The following is a 17,620-nucleotide window of genomic DNA, read 5'->3' on the forward strand; positions in this document are numbered from 1 at the left end:
ACAAATGGGCCAATGGATTGGAAAGGAGCTCATGATCAATAGATAGTGGGGGCAAAGAATAATAACATGAAGGGAAATATGCTTATCATTTTTGGTATTTACTTCTCACAGTTAGAAAGCAAGACCCTGATACTATAAATTGCTTTTAATTAAACAGTTCACCAAATGACATTTGTAGTAGAATAACAGAAAACATGCATTTTGCTTGTATTTGTCTTTTACATTTCACTATCAGGTATCATAAAACAGCATATATAAAACAAGTAAGACTATCAATATTATGTCATGTTGCTTCCCTGTTAAACAGTACAGCAAATAATATCTACAAATATTAAAATGAAAAGAAATATTCCTGATGCTTGTTATTTCTTTCTAGGAAATATCGAGTAGAACTTGTCAAATAATGAAGATCATATTGCTTCCTCATTAAGCTGTACAGCAAGTGACATTTGCAGTAAAATCAAGTGAAATATTTCTCTTGCTTATATTTGGATTTTACTGCTCATGATTGGGTGTCACAGATTAGCACTTGACAAACAGCCAGTCCTGTTGCTGTTTGCAAAGAAGAATTCTGTCTGTAGATAATTATAACCTTGTATCCTGTCTCTTCTTAGATCTTTCCAAAGTGTTTGACACTGTCTTCCACCCTATCCTCCTCTCTAAACTGTCCCAACTCAACCTTTCCACAGCAACCATATCCCGGTTTAACAGCTACCTTTCTGACTGGGATTTATCCGTCAAGTGGCTCTCTGCTCTTTAATCCTTTATACCCATCAAAATGGGTGTCTCACAAGGCTCTATTCTTGGACCCTTTCTTTTTAACATTTTCACTAATGAACTACACAAATCCTTTCGTCAGTCATCCCTCATACAGTATGCTGATGACTCCACAGTCATCCCCATCACCGACAACCCTACCGATCTGCTCTCCCTCACACAAAAATCATTCAACCTCACTGAAACATGGCTTACTAACAACCAATACTTAACCCCAAAAAGACAAAATTCCTACTCTTCCTCCCAAAATCCTTCTACCACCTCAAATCCTCATTTAACATCTCTTCACTTAACAATACCAGCACTACTCCTGAAATCTATACAAAGCTCCTTGGAGTAATCATAGATGACCAACTCCAGTTTGACTGCCATGTTCATCACTGTATCAAAAAAAAAAACACCAAAAGCTTGGCCTGTTTTATACAGTAGAAAGAAAAGCTTCCTCACCCCTGACTCCAGAATCTCACTAACCCATGCTTGCCTTCTCCCCAAACATTTCTATAGCTCACAAATATTTACAAACCTACAGTCTTCTCTACTGTCCAAACTCAAAACTATCTATAACAAAGTTGCTAGATTTGCTGCTAGTCTGCCTATTAAATCACACCACTGTCATGCCCTCAGGTCACTAAGCTGGCTAGAGTTTCCAGACCAACTTATATTTACTTAGCCCCTCATCATCCCCTCTATCCTCAATAAACCGTCATCCTGCCCCAACATCTCCTCACTAGTCTCACTCTGTTGCCCCCCTTCGACCACTCAGAAGCTCTAACCAATGTCTTTTACAAATTCACAAACCTAAAAAACCTATTGGACATATTCTGTACAGTTATTCACCCGCCATTCAATGGAACAAGCTTCCCATGTCCCTCAGAAGCATACCCCATGTCTACAAATTCAAGAAATCACTCAAACAATATGTAAACCACATCTGGATATGCCACTGTAACCACCCCACCTGAATCCAGTCCTCATTTCTCTACTACTTCTCTCCTTTATTCCTCTTTCCATTTAAGTCCCAATTTCCTCCCTTTACTCTATGTTATCCTATTCCAACTTACCTGCTTTTTCAACAAGACATTCACCTGACTCCTTCCAGGCTACATCACTTCTCAGTATTGGATTTCTGCCATCCTATATCTTAACAACCTACTCCTAATTGCTACACCTCCAGTAGACTACAATTAGTAACAGGCTGATATATAGTTGTTCACTGCCAACTATCCTACTTGTGTTTGCCACTTTTGCAATTATCTGTCTCCTTACTTACTACAGTTGCACAAAAATCTCTCTTGTCTTCTTATATTGCTAATTGATATTTTGCTAAACTCATTGTATTATACATTACTGTATCATGAAACTTTTCTTGTATATTTGTCCTGTGGAGCTTTTCTCCCTGGGCCTCCGGTGAAAAAGGGCTTTAATCCAGTTGGACTATCCCGGTCAACACATGTCAAATAAATACATTTGATCTGTGTACAACTAAATTAATATAGCCATATGGTAGAATTAATTACATAGCAGAACTTAGCCTTTGAATGCTGTTAACATTGTCAGGCAGAGAGGCCATGTTACTTCAATTGTGCTTCCCTTCCAGCATGCCACTGCACACTCAATTGTGCTTCCTTCCTGTCATTGCACTGCACACCGTTACAACACAACCAGTGTTCCATACGCCAACACTTGGCACTGACAAATGCTTTTTCAGATTGTGTCATGTTCTTAGTTTACTAACTCATCATCGTTGATTAAATGCTCTACCATATGCACATTGTTTTACATTTAACTTCTTGAACCTTTGTTTGCAATTTATATTGTTTTTACCATCTTCCAACTACACATTATTTTACCATACCTTCAGTTATATAATCTTTTTCTGTAAATTAACAATATTTGGCCCAGTATAACATTTGTGAAAATGTCCTTGGCTAACTTGTCTTGTCTCTGTCTTTGCAATCATTCACTTTTTGTTATGCAGAAGCGTCACTTGCAGCTGTTTCTATAAATACTGCAATACTTATTGACTTATATGGTAACAATGCTTTTCAGAAAATACTCTTTTGTATACTTTCAGAATGCATACCACTCACCAGTTTGTCTCGTAAAGCATCAGATAGCCCCATTTAAGACCAATAAAGTTCTGCTGATCTACATGGTTTTGCCAGACATTCTGTACTTAACTTAGTTTCTCTTGATAAATTGAAATTGTTCTACCACCAGTAATGGTTTAGGCCTAAATGATTTCACAGTGTTTCCACAAAATCTTGGTGTTAGTAAACAGTGTAACAGTCAATATGTTTTGGTACCCAGGACACTGAATATCACTGAAACTTTCTTTTCAAATTTAGTGTTAGAGCAGAAAAATTCTGCTATCTCGATATATGTTTACTATTCTTCCACAGTAGCACCAAAAGATCTGCTGTTTTCAGTGTGGATGCCATCTTTGGATTGCTTCCACTTTCATGCACTTGCATTACACTCACTGTTTAAGTCCTTATAGCATGCATTCATGCCATAAAAATTGCTTGTTTGTATACCCTTTTACCAGACCCTACCTTATGTGAAAAGCAGTGAATTTGTATTGTCTTTAGATTAATAATTTTCGTACACACAGTCACTCCACAAAAGTGCTAGAAATGACTAGCATCCTACGTTATACAAAAAGAAACATATTTTTTATAATTCATTGGTTAGTCCTTTGTTTTCCAAAAAAAAAACACACTGTTGTCCTTTCAAATTAATTATTTTCATATGCAAAAATCACTATATAAATCGGTTGCTTTCTACGTTTACTCTTAGCACTTTTGTCATGTAAGATATTATTTATCACAACAGTCCTAAGTGGAAAATGTAAAGGCAAGCCAGGAGGTTCTTTCAAAGCTTTAATAAATCCAAAGGTAACCACAAATGATAGATATATCCAGAATAACAAGGTAAGTGTTTTCGTCCTGAATCCCCAAGATTTCATCAGATTGTTTTTTTCACTGAAACTGTTATCCAGTCCTGAAGTGATCAAGATGCACTTTAGCTCTCTGTATATATGTATAAGCATATTAATTTTACTTGATTGTATAGGTTGTGCTGAGCAGTAGCATAAAACGCAGAATTGTAATGTTCTATCCTAGCAGCATACTTAGCTATCTAAGCAGCAAAATAAGATCACATAGGAAAACAAGTGCAGCTATGAATATATAGGCAAAACAAACAATGTAAAATTTTTAAACTGACTCATAGTTATTCATATGCAGTAGTATTAATACGGTACCTTTGATTTCAACTGGTATTGTATATAACAAAGATGTACATAGTTTGCATTTCTTTAATTAGAAAGTGACTAGCATTTGTAATGTTCATGTCTCCTCTCTTATTTGTGCTTTCCCATTGGTTTTCATCACATCTCGATCATATCCCATATTTTCTGTGAAATGTGAACAACTCCATTATTCATCTTGATATCATCTGTGTCGTCCTATTACCGTTACCACTGTTTCATCACAGAATGGGGGACATGTAGGAGAGGTAATGCTGCTGAATTTGTGTGGAAGATGTCTTCTTGTGTGAACTATTCTGAATATTGTAATTCTCAAAGTAGAAATTTTTTTTACCTTTTAACTTGCGCTGTTGGTCCTTGGATACCCCTTTATTTTTGTTGCTTAAATGCTCAGCCCTGGTGATTATTCCTATTCCTTTCCTTCCAGGATTTCTTCTGTAACCCTGATATTATACTGTGGAACTAGGTCACCTATGTCAGAACCTTAGCACAAACTAGAGCAGTGATCAGTGCCATGATTTTTGACCACAGCTGTTCTTTACATTACTGCTGCTCCTATTTCCATTTCACTAATAATACAGTGCATGTTCATGCCCATGGGCAACTTGGCAGGTTAGATGTTAAGGTCCCTACCTTCCAGCCCATGGCCTGGAGTTCAGTCCTGATTTGCAGTCACTGTCTTTCTATAATTCTTATTATTTTTGAGCCAGCAGTAAGTCATGCAATGCACCAACATGTAGTACTATTGGTCATTTGACATAAAGAAATATCAGATGGATTATTTTTTTTTTCCTTTCTTTTTTCTTTAGATGTTAAGTAGTTTAGCAAGGAAGGCTTCCCTGTATTACTGTAAACTCTCTCACCGTTTGTTCCGTCTGCAATTTTAGAGTTCTGAAGACAGTTCCCGCATTTCAATTACATTCTTCCGTCTCTTCAGAGTAATGCGACTAGTCAAACTTCTGAGCAAAGGTGAAGGGATTCGTACTCTTCTTTGGACATTTATCAAATCTTTTCAGGTTAGTATGGACTTGTGAGGAAAGATAAATGAGGAAATAATCTAACTCTTCTTTTAGGTGTTTATCACACTGAGCAGCAAGGGAGAAAGGACAAAAAAGTCAAGAATGTATCAAAGGTTTTCAGTCACATGATAAGTATTTGATTAGGCTGAATCTGTACATTTCTCAAAGGACATAAGAAAAGTATATAAGAATGGATATATCCAAATGGCTATATATGCTGTCTTTGGTACTGAATTTTAAACATTACATTCTTTCTCCAGTAGCGTCAGGATTAGTGCTTCACATTTGAAAGGTAAAGATTTAGCATAGGTCTGTAACTGCTAAAATTAACCTAGTTTCGATGATTCAGTCAAGATACAGAGATGCCACAGTTAATCAACATGCTGTAAAATCATTGCTGCAAGCAAAAGTGAGCATTGCTTTCCTGTTGTCTGTTTAGTACCTTTATTTACTTATTGCAGACTTGCCAAAGCCTTGACATCAAACGGATGTCCGGAAGCAAACTAAGCAAGTAAAGTTGCAGAGCTATACCCTACCTCCTAGTTCATTATGGTCCAGTTTTTGAGTTTCTTTCTGTGTCTCATCTGCTTGATTCCAGTTCTTTGGCTGCAAAGATATACATTTGTGGATTGGCCTTGCAGGTCAGAGAAACACCAGAAATAAGCTCTGCACTTGATTCTGTCAGGATAGGGAACAAGCTGAGAAACAGAATAAGATCCATCCAGAAGTTTTGCACTGGTGTTAGTGGTCATTGCCTTTAAGTTGTGAGAAAAATGGTAGGGCGATGACCTGAATTCAGGGTGATTGAAACCTATCAGAAATTAATCTGTATTTAATCTCTATTTCTGTGTAATTACTTATGCAACCCATGTGAATTTCTGCATACTTTTCAACATTTGTGTCTGATTACATGTTCATTTGTGAAGGCTGAATGCTAGAATAAAGTGACTGCCAGTAGGTGATATACAAGTACATTTCTGTGTTTAGTAGTATGAGACATGTACTCCATTTAAATTAAACAGCACTGTCAACTCTTTTATTTCCCAAAATTCTTAAGCTATACTGCCTAGACTCACATAAGTCCATTTGTTGTTCTTTTTTTAAACACATATTCTTTTTGTACTTTGTTATTTATTGTTTTTTTTTTTTCTCTTTGTTTCTGTCTGTGTAGGCTTTGCCTTATGTAGCTTTGCTGATTGCAATGATTTTCTTCATCTATGCTGTAATTGGCATGCAGGTACGTCTTGTAAATATCTAAGACATGTCAACATTGCTTTAATGATCCTTTCTCTTAATCTGCAACTGGAAGAACATAATTATATAAAAAGCATGAAGAGTGCAGAAATGTACAGTATTTGTGTTCTGCTTAACTGTATTATCTGCTTTACTACTAATAATGATTTTATTTACTTAAGCATCTATTTATTTGTGAATTTCATTCTATTTGGAGGGTAAAAGAGAGACCTTTTGTAAGAAAAGGTTTAAACAGCAGAAATGCACACCACTTAAAATATATGCATATTAAATTTCATATACAAGTAAAAATGCTTTACTGACACTGCATATGTTTGCACTGTAGATTCACTAGTTAAAAAACATAAACTCACTCCACATGAACGTTACTGCAAAACAAGCAAGGGCTTTCAACTAATTATTCTGAACTCTTCTTAAGGACTTTCTTAAGTTCTAGCAATGTTTGTAGAACCTTTAAATCGTTATGCACAAAAATAATATTCTAAACATTGGAGAATATACAAATGAATATGCAGAAATGCTTCAATGAAAGTCTAGAGTACTTGTAAATTAAAAAAACAGTAAAAAAATTAGTACAGCAAACCATGTAACCCATTGTATGTACACCAAAACGAATAGGTCAGTGTTTCAAGGGCTGAGGTTTCAAACCAGCCTTGATTCTAAAAATGTCACTGAGACTTTGAAATATGTTCATCCCAAGTATTTACTACCAGGGCAGTTCTCTGTTATCAAGATCTTTCTTCAGGTTTCCTCCAAGGTATTTAAGTCTACTTGCTTAATTACAAAGAAAAACATTTTTCCAGCTAGAACATTTCAGTGTTTGCCTCTGCATTGCATTCTGGTTTTGTTTTATTTTTTTTATTGTGGCGTCTTCATGTTTATAAACAGATTGCCTAGGCTTTCTTGATGATGCCCCAGAATTTAAGCCATCACATAGCGTACAATGGGCTGTATAATTTACTAAGATTAATTATATATGTAGTGATCTGACTAAGCATTAGTTCATGTTCACTTATAAAGTTAAGTGCATTACTCTTACATCTGCATTGTGGATATAATTAACAATAATATATTCCACTTTGAACTTCCAAAATGGTTGCACACTCATCAACAGCTTAATTTCAGCTCTCTCAGTGTGAAAACAAAATCTAAGAAAAAAGGAGTGCCATTGAAACTGTTATTTGGGTAAAATTCAATTACTGGCTAGTAAGTATACTGCCTGGATGCCAGCAGTGAAGAAATTTAGAGAACCTAAAAGAAAATTAACCAGAAAACGTGAAGGTAAAACACTGGCGGAGAAGAGTCCTGCAGCTGTTAAGGAAAAAGCAGTCAAAGCTTAAGTTTTGGTATAAGAAATTGATTCCAGTAATTTTTGAAGAAACAATAAATCAAATGTACTCAAAGGCAATTAAAATAAGTGAAGCATTGAAGGAGTATATCAACTCAAATAACAAAAGGTTGGAAAAATAGAAGAAGATTGAATTTGCTATTTAGATGAACTGATAAAACTGCAAAAATCTCAGGTTGAAATGAAAAGGCTGGCTAAGTATGAGTCTCCTCAAGAACTGTTTCAAAAAATGGAAAGTGTTAGAAAGAATGCACAGAAAAAAACTGAGATTTTATACTTTACCAGAGAAACTGGAAGGGACAGACTGTAGTAATTTTTTGAAAGCACAAAAAAGCAACTGGAGTGGTATTCCACAGCATTGTTTGAAAGGGTACATCGAGTGTATGCGCCAAACATGGCTATGAGAAAGCAGCCAAATCCGTTTTAGTAAAGATGCAGTCATACAAGAAAAAAGAGTTGTTCTTGACAAACCAGTGTAAGAAGGGAAAAGTATTAAAACTTATAAACAGCAAAGTGTTTGTGGAAAATGATTATTCACTGTATACAGACAGAAAATAAGCAAATTTATCCCAGCAATCATGGAATGTTGGGAGGCAGGTGTGAGATTCAAGCTGCTGTATATAGCTGTCTTCAGAATATTTTTCATAGAGGATCAAAGACATTTTTTGATGTAGGACAGGCTAAGGAAGGAACAAAAAGGTTTATCCAACAAAAAAAAATGAGACAACAAACAGAAGAGGGCTCTGTTTCTCATTCTTCAAACAGTAAAGACAACATAGATACTTTACCAGTAAAACCCTTTCCTGTGTTCCAAATGAAAATGTTTGAGAGAGAGAGAAAAAAAATTCAAGAGTTAACTAGAAGAACCAGGACTACCTTCAACTTGAACCAAGGTCTGGTGTTACTAGATGGAGATGAACAGAAAGAAGACCAACAACCAGGGCCAGTGCTAACATTTTGGGACCCCCCCCAGCAAGTTTCAAGTTGGGGGCCCTACTCAGGAGAATATAGAGTGACCACATTGCCGTTATACCCCCTTCCTTGTCAAGCTCATCCAGCTCCATTTTACGCTCAGTATAGTGTTAGTACATTCAGATCATTAAGAACTGGTGTGCCAAGATACACAAACTAACCAGCATATGAAGTCCATTTTGCTAGCACCTTTAGCCCTCAACATTGTGCTACATAATAATTTTGTGAATGAGGAACAGATCAAAAATATCAGACAAACATTCTACAACATTCACCCAGCTCCTACCTCCACCTCTTGTCACGATAATTCTAGTAGACAAAGCCAAAAATAATTGCAGAACAAATGCGTAACATCAAGGACTGTTTAAAACATTGATATGATACACTGAGACATCAGTACAGTCTGCAGAATTCTCACAGACACCCCCCCCCAAATGTCTCAGCACAATAATTGTGGATGAAGTGAAAACAAATTTAAAACAAGACAGTTGCATAACATTAACAATTTGGTTATGCATTGTGTGACCCCACATTTAAGGGAAAAAAAATACCAGGCAAACATTTGAACACTGCAACATTCTCACAGACCCTAACCATGCTCCCAACTTCTCAACTCAATAACTACAGACAAAGCAAAAAAATCATAGAACAAAGTCACAGCATCAGGGATAGTTATAAACATTGCTGGTGTACACGGTACTAGCATAACAGGGTTTGTATTAGTATACATTAAACATCCATACATTCTGCAACATTCTCACAGCCGCTAACCCCCCTCCCAATATTAGGCATTTTAATCAATATACTTATGAATTAATAGAAATGGTAGAACATATTTTGCAGTAGCATGCATTGTGTGAACCTGCATTTTTGATGAGGTACAGAACAAAAATACCAAGCAAACATCTAATTGTGCATTAGCATGCATTAAGACATCATTACATTCTGTAGAATGCTCACAGCCCCTAATCCCCAATGTCTGGATGAACTGTGAAAAATAAAAACAAGACAAAGGCGTAACATTAACAACATGCTTATACCTTGCATGACCCTGGTTTTATGAAACAAACAAAAAATACCAGACAAACATTTAAAAACTGTGCAACATTCTCACAGTCCTCAACCATGCTGCCAATCTCTCAACACAATAACTACAAAGAAAAAAGTATCATAAAACAAAGTCATAGCATCAGGGATAGTTGTAAACATCATAGCATCAGGGATAGTTATAAACATTACTGGTATACACAGTACTATCATAACATGGTTTGTATTAGTATACATTAAAACATCAAATAAGGTTAAGCACACCTCAGAGATCAAATCCGACGACAGGCAATGAAAACCACACTTTAATCAAGAAAAAGGAAGCAATACAGGCAATATACATTAAAACATCTATATGTTCTATAACATTCTCATAGCTGCTAACCCTCCTCTCAATATTAGGCATTTTAAGAAATGCAATTATGAATTAATAAAAATGGTAGAACATACTTTGCAGTAGCACGCATTGTGTGAACCCACACTTTTGAAGAGAAACATTCCAAAAATACAAGGCAAATATCTAATTTTGCATTAGCTTGCATCAAGACAGCAGCACATTCTGTAGAATGCTCACAGCCCCTAACCCCCAATGTCTCAGCACAACTCTGGATGAAGTGGAAAAATAAAAGCAAGACAAAGGTGTAACATTGACAACGTGCTTATACATTGCATGGCCTCAGCTTAAGAAAATAAAAAATACAAGCCAAACACTGTGAAACATTCTCACAGCCTCAATCATGCTTCCAAACTCTCAACACAATAACTACAGACAAAGCAAAAAAGTATCATAAAACAAAGTTGTAGCATAAGGGATAGTTAGAAACATTACTGGTATACAAAGTACTAGCATAACAGGGTTTCCATTAGTATACCTTGTAACAGCTATACATTTCTGCAACATTCTTACAGCTGCTAACCCCCCCCCCCCCAACCTCTCAACACAATTCAGGACAAAGCAAAAAGTTGAAGAACAAAGCCAGGGATCAGGGATAGTTGTAAACATTACTGGTATGTTGTTGTTGTGTCTTTCGGATTTTCCCGGTTAGGGGTCGCCACAGGCGAATTCCGGTCCGCTAATGATTGGCAGTAAATTTTTACGTGCCGAGTTGCCGGCCCTGACGCACAACCTTCAACGAAGGTACGCCCATTCACGCATGTCTCCACACAGAAGACGCTGTAGCTGAGAATCGAACAGGACAACGTCTTACTGTGAGGCGACAACGCTATCGCAGCACCACCATCACAGTGAATGTAAACATTACTGGTATACACAGTAAAATACTAGCATAACAGGGTTTGTATTGGCATACATTAAAACAACATCTGTACATTTTGTTGCATTCTCACAGCCACTATCCCTCCACTTCCAATCTTTCAGCACAATTACAGACAAAACAAAATTATATACAAAACAAAAGTAAATTATTTTTGTGCAAGTCTGACTAAAAAGAGTATATCAAATCTGGACATTAATTATTTCAAACAATCCTCCCTTTCTCAATCTCTTAGCAGAAGAATTCTAAACAAAAATAAAATAAAACTGCTACAACCACAGCCCCTCACCCACCAATCCTCTTAGCACAAGAACTCTGCCTCAAAAAGTAATGCAATCATCTCCCTAGGTTGCCTCACCCATGCCTCCCAACAAAAAAAAGTCAAAAAATAAACCCAAAAACTTTCCATCTGATATTGTCAGTCTTCATTCATTCTTGACTGATGGGTTAGGTTCAGTCGTTATACAAAACTCGTGCCAGCCAAAAATTCTCAAGCTAAGGCTCTACCCATATTGCCTCTCTTCCTAATACCTCAAATCTCATTTGCCGTGTACAACTTTCAGTGTGTCTGCCATTGCGCTTAGATAAGTGCACATATTTTCTGATATTTCTCTTATTATTTCTGCCTGTTACTCATTTTTGTCTGATATTTACTGTCCTCTAGTTTCCCTGTGTTTGTGCGAGTGATTCTATCTCAAACTTTTACCTCACGGTATCTCTTTCTTTTACCATCATTGGTATTAGACTTCTTCTTCCCACTTACTATTGGTAATTTTTTGATACCATCATTGGTATCCCTTTCCCTACCCTTTCTTTTTCTTCTTACCTGTTTGGGTAGCCTTTATATACCATAGTTGGTATATTTAAAAAAAGCTTGTTCTTGTCTTCCTCTTTTCATTTTGAGTGAGTGTGTGCGAGTGTGGGTGTGCCTTGTACTTGACTAGATAACGTGGCAAAAAAGCAGAAAGGAACCTTCGGGTTCAAGAAATGTAAAGACTGGCAGAAAGATGCCCAATTCAGATGGGCATCTTTCTTGTGTCTATTGTTTAGGTGTCCCACATCTGGAAATTCAACTTCCATGTGAACTCTGTAAGGGCTTTAGTGCTCGAACTCTTGCAGAGAGACGTAATAAATTGATACTTAAGGGCTTATTGAAATGTCCTTTTGGTGAAGCTCTTTCTGAGGTGGAGACTTCAGAGTCTCCAAAAACTGACTCAAAATAACTGAGCCATTCAGTACTGTCGTCTCCCAAGGTACATGACTCCAAGATTTCCGGTTCCGACACCTTCTTCAGAACCGAAAGCAAAAGTGCCAAAGAAACCATTGTCTTCTGCTTTGGCACTGAAACCAACAAAATCTACTACAGTGCCAACTACTATTGAAAGTATCCAGACATCTTCGTTGCCGACCATGACTTCAGTGCTGACGACCTCTCTGGCACCGACATTTGCCACTTCCACTATTTTGATACCACCTTCAGCTGATATCCAACAGTCTATGGTGCCGAGGGTCAAGACTATAAGTACCCCCAGGACTAGATATTCTCTTTCAATAGACCCCATTCTTGGGTCAGCAGCTGAGTTCTTTTGTGGAAAGACCTGAATCCCTTTGGGAATGTCCATCCGTTCATCCAGGAGCCTATCAGAGATGGATGTAGTTAGATTAGTGGATCAGCTCTTGGCAGCCAGAGGCCTTCCTGCTCCCTCTCGGACCTCCTTCTGTCCCAGAGCCAAGGCTTACTCTCCCAGGACTCCTACATATATTATTCCTTCAACCTCTCCTCGGGTTTTTGAGCCCATTGCCTCGATGCTCCCTATGCCAGCTACCTCAGTACCGACAGTGGATCTCACCTCAGTTCCAGAACCTACTCTGTTGTCTTCGGCTCCATCAAAACCATCGCATCCTGACTGAAATTTGGCTGCCGGTTCTGGGATCCCTGGATTGGCTCTGATTTTTTCTATGGTGCAGTCCATGGCTCTCGGTACCTTGGTAGTTTCAAGTCCTCTCTCGGCTCCTAATCTGGGGCAGCTCATCGGAGCGGGGTGTGACCGGAATTCATCTCTCCATCCTGCTAACTGAGAGTCCTGGACGATGGACAGATTTGGGAAAGTGGGTCTTTGCTTCAATGGCCTTTGCTATTCGGTCCTTGAATTTTCTGGCACACTTCACTCGACTCCAAAGGGATCTCATAACTGAGCTTTCAGATACCTTGGCAGGAGTAGTGTCTGATGAAGTCTGGGATAAGGTTGCCTCCTAGCTTGCCACCCTGGACTGTATCTCTAATTCGTCTATGTGGCTTATTGCTTACAGCTGAAGAGACGTGTAGAGCAATGGGTACAGGTGTTGCCATTAGGCGCATGCCTGGATGCATTTGTGTGATTTTGCGGACCCCTTCAAGTCTTCCTTTGTCAATGCTCATGTGGATAATACTTCATTGTTTGGCCCAAAATTTGAGACATGTCAGCCAGGTGTGAAAAAGATGGGAAGACCCTTTCTGCTGTGGGCATGCGTTTTTCCACTCCACAACAACCTTACTGCAGGAATCAGAGGAGTGGAAAGATGTGGTTCAAGAAGGGCCTTTTCCTACATGTGGCTAGTATCACCCCCCGGGGCAAAGGAGGCAAATCCTTCTGGAAGATGCCCCTCCAGTTGCAGAGGGGGTCCATGCAACCAGGGTTCCAGGGATTCTTTTTCTGGACAATCCTGTCAGCACTTCTGAGCAGCGGCCCGATTGCTTACCTCTGGAAGCAGTTGGGGGAAGATTTTCATTTCCCCACACAGCCTGGCTGTCTATATCATCAGATTCCTAGGTGCAGACTAGAGATTCAGAAGCTGGCTCAAAAAAGAGTCATCCAAACAGTCACACCAGACCAGATAAGATTCAGATTTTACTCAAGATTCTTTTTAGTGCCAAAAAAAGACAGGGGACTGAAAACCAATCTTGAACCTCAGCATATTGAACACATTTGTACAACAAACAAATTCCGGATGGTCATGGTTCAGTCTACCCTTCCATTTCTAGATAAGGATGATTGATTGTGCTCTATAGATCTTCAGGATGAGTATTACCACATAAAGACGGACAAACACTTCAGAAGATATCTCCGCTTTTGGCTGGAAGCCAGTCATTACCAATTTTGAGCACTGCCATTTGGTCTAACTACAGCCCCCAGGGTGTTCACCAAATCTATGGCAGTTGTAACAGCTCATTTAAGGCTTCAGGGATTCCGTGTGTTTCCATATCTAGATAACTGGTTCCTCACCACCCTAACCAGGCATCTGCTGCTTTGTGCCACAGACTCTATTCTACACCTTGCCAAGTTCTTAGGCATTTCAGTCAACAAAGAAAAATCACAACTATCCCCCACAAAGGACCTGGAACTCATTGGAGCAAAAATAAGTACAAAATCCTGCATGGCCTCCCTTCCTCATCACAGGTTGTTAAAGTTGAGATCGCAACTTCAAGTGATTCACGCCCGAGACAAAGTTCCTACCTGTCTGGTATTACAACTTCTCGGATCCATGGCAGCAATAATAACATTAGTCCCCTTGCTGAGGTACCACATTAGGCTCCTTCAGTGGCTCTTAGCGTCTCAATGGTCACTTCTAACTCATCCCATGTCTCATCCAATACTGATAACAAATTACTGTAAGCAAGGTTTATCGTGGTGGAGGAAGCCAGAAGAAGATTTATGGAGTTGTCCTTTCTCCCCCTCTCATCCCAAGGCCATAGTTACCACAGAAGCTTCCCTGATAGGGTGGTGGGGGGGCATTTTCAGGGAAAGACTGTCCAAGGCGCTTGGTCTCCACAGAAGGCCAATCTGCACATCAGTGTCCAAGAACTGACGGCAGTGCTTTTAGCATTGCAAGCATTCCAGTCTGCTGTTCCATCCGGGACAATTGCTATCCAATCAGACAACATGTCAGTTGTACATCAACAAACAGGGGGAAACCAGATCCTACCCACTATTGTGGGAAGCCCTAAGAGTTTGGCAATGGGCAATCGCTTCCAACTACTTTGTAATAGCAATGCCTATTCCAGAGAATTTCAACATGATTGCGGACAAACTAAGCAGGTGTATCCTGCTACCCCACGAGTGGTCTCTCAATTCCAACATAGCGACAAAAATTTTTCATTGATGGGGTCAGCCTTGCTGTGACCTGTTCTCCTCTCCCATAAACCACAAATGCAGCACCTACTTTGCTCTAGTTCCTCCTCGCGGGAAGTTCCCGAGAGATGCACTTCTACACAATTGGCACTCTGGACTTTGGTATGCCTTTCCACGAATTCCTTTAATTCCCCAGTTTCTGAGGAAAGCCCAGCAGTTGAGAAGCAAAGTGATTCTCATTAAACCTTACTGGCCCCATCAAGTCTGGTTTCCCTTTCGTTGTCTCCCCTGGTTCACCGCCTGTGGACTCCGGATCCAACTCCAGACCATTATTTCACCCGTAGGGCTTGGTACATCCCAACCTTCAACATCTCAAGCTGATGGCTTGGTTTCTCCACTTCCACTAATTGCCAGGCATAACAACTTGTCCTACCCAGTGCAAAAGATACTTCTGGCTTCTAATAAACCGTCCATCAGAAAATTTTACCTTAACAAATGGAAAAGATTTGAATCCACAAGATCAGAGAAGATGTGCCAGAAAGAACTAATAACCACAAAAAAGGCACAAATGGAAGGATGACTCCAGCTTCTGTTTAAGAGGTTTTATATAGAGACAACAAATGTAAAACACACATACATAGTTATTTATGCCTTTTTTGTGGTTAAATGGAAAAGATTCTCTATTTGGTCGGATACAAACAGTTTTGATCCTTTCTCAGCTCTAGTCGATAAGGTCCTGGAAGCCACCTTATTTCAGTTTGGAGCCTCAATTTCTACTATTAGAGTTCATTTAGCTGCCATTTTGAATTTCCATAATGGTTTTGATGATCATTCATGGATGGCTCACCGTCTTTGCAAAATTTTTATTAAGGGCACTTAGCATTTGAAGCCACCTTTCAAAGATCCAGTAGCGCCTTGGGATTTGACCTAAGTCTTGCAATGCTTAATTCATCAACCCATTGAGCCAGCAGCCACTCATGAGCTCAAGTTTTTATCTTGGAAGACCCTATTCCTCGTAGCTATCAGGTCTGCTAGGAGAATTTCAGAATTACAGGCTTTGTGTGTGAAGCATCCATATATCATCGTCCACAAAGAAAGAGTATCACTCAGAACCAATCCCTCCTTCCTTCCTAAAGTGGTGTCAGAGTCCAACATCAACCAGACCATAGACTTACCGGTTTTCTTTCCAAATTTTTCAAAGGAGAGTACTGCTTGCACATGTTAGACATCCACAGGCAGTTACATTTCTGCTTAGACAGAACAGAGGCCTCTACAAAATCAGTCCAACTATTTCTATCTTTTTCAGGTACCAGACTGGGAAAACCTGTTTCAAAGGTTACCTTATCGAAATGGTTAAGAGACTACATTACCTTTATATGCACTCAGAGTAATCTCAAACTACCAGCAAAAGTTAGAGCTCATTCAACAAGATCTGTTTCCACTTAAGTGGTCTTCCATTCCAGAGTTTCTGTGGAAGACATATGTGTAGCTGCAACTTAGGCTACCCCTCATACCTTTATCACTCATTACAAATTGGACACGGTTTCCGGGGGAAGAGCATCTTTTGGATCTATGGTGCTCGGGAATATCCTTCCTTAGGGCCGCCCAGGATCTAAAGTAGCTGGGGACTCTGTCCCATCAGTCAAGAATGAATGAAGATTGACAACATCACATAAAAAAGTTATGTTCTTACCATAACGTTCCATCTGTGTTGTCGATCTTCATTCATTCTTGACATCCTACCCTCCTGCCACCTCCTAGAGATTTCTGGAGTTTCAGAACTAGTCCAGGGTTGTTATAGGGTTATTGCTCAGACAGAGCTTTCATATTTTCTTATGATACTCAAACTCGATCTGAGGTATTGGGAAGAGAGGCAGTATGGGTAGAGCCTCAACTCAAGAGCTTTTGGCTGGCACGAGCTTTGTATAACAGCCAAGCTGGTTCCGAGGGTTTGGAACCGAACCCATCAGTCAAGAATGAATGAAGATCGACAACATAGATGGAACATTATGGTAAGAACATAACATCTTTTTCATATGCAGTTGATAAAAGGCTGCTACCAATCCTGTGCTCCTTCTTCATGATTGTAGACTGACCTGCTGCTTACTTCTCCTCCACAAACCCCAGCCCAACTCAGTCCTTTTAAAAGGACAGTTGTTCAGACCTTTTAGAAACTGCCCTTACAAGAGCAGTTGAAAATACCTTAGCTTGTCCAATGACCACTATCACTCCTGGAAAGCTTGAATCCACCATCTGTCCAACCCATTCCCAAGTAGAGGTTGCATTTGTCTCCCTAACTATGCACTCTACATATCTAGTCATGGCTGTTAAAAAAAAAAATGACAGCTTGCTTGCCTGGATGCCGCAGCCAGTCAGATCCCTTCCTTCGTTGAAGCAGACCTGATTGAGGGCAGCTTACTGACAAATCCAAAAAAAAAAAAAACCTGGAAAAAAGTTTGCGATAGCGAGGTGACAAGGGATATATGGACAATAACAGAATGACATGGATGCAAATTTTGTAAGTATGCTGTACCACTTTTTTATTTTTT

The 17,620-nt window shown here is 39.0% G+C and overlaps 1 protein-coding gene across 1 annotated transcript in view; it reads left to right on the plus strand.

Moving 5' to 3' along the window:
* CACNA1F (calcium voltage-gated channel subunit alpha1 F) overlaps positions 1-17,620 on the plus strand; it is a 4,101,209-nt gene that overhangs the window by 3,138,555 nt on the left and 945,034 nt on the right. Inside the window, 3 exon segments of the mRNA XM_044079296.1 lie at positions 377-386; positions 4,938-5,064; positions 6,239-6,304. Coding sequence (XP_043935231.1) covers positions 377-386; positions 4,938-5,064; positions 6,239-6,304 — 203 coding nt within the window.

Source organism: Protopterus annectens, chromosome 8.part0 (assembly GCF_019279795.1).
Source record: "Protopterus annectens isolate FY-2018-M chromosome 8.part0, PAN1.0, whole genome shotgun sequence".
In the NCBI taxonomy this organism is placed as follows: Eukaryota; Metazoa; Chordata; order Ceratodontiformes; family Protopteridae; genus Protopterus; species Protopterus annectens.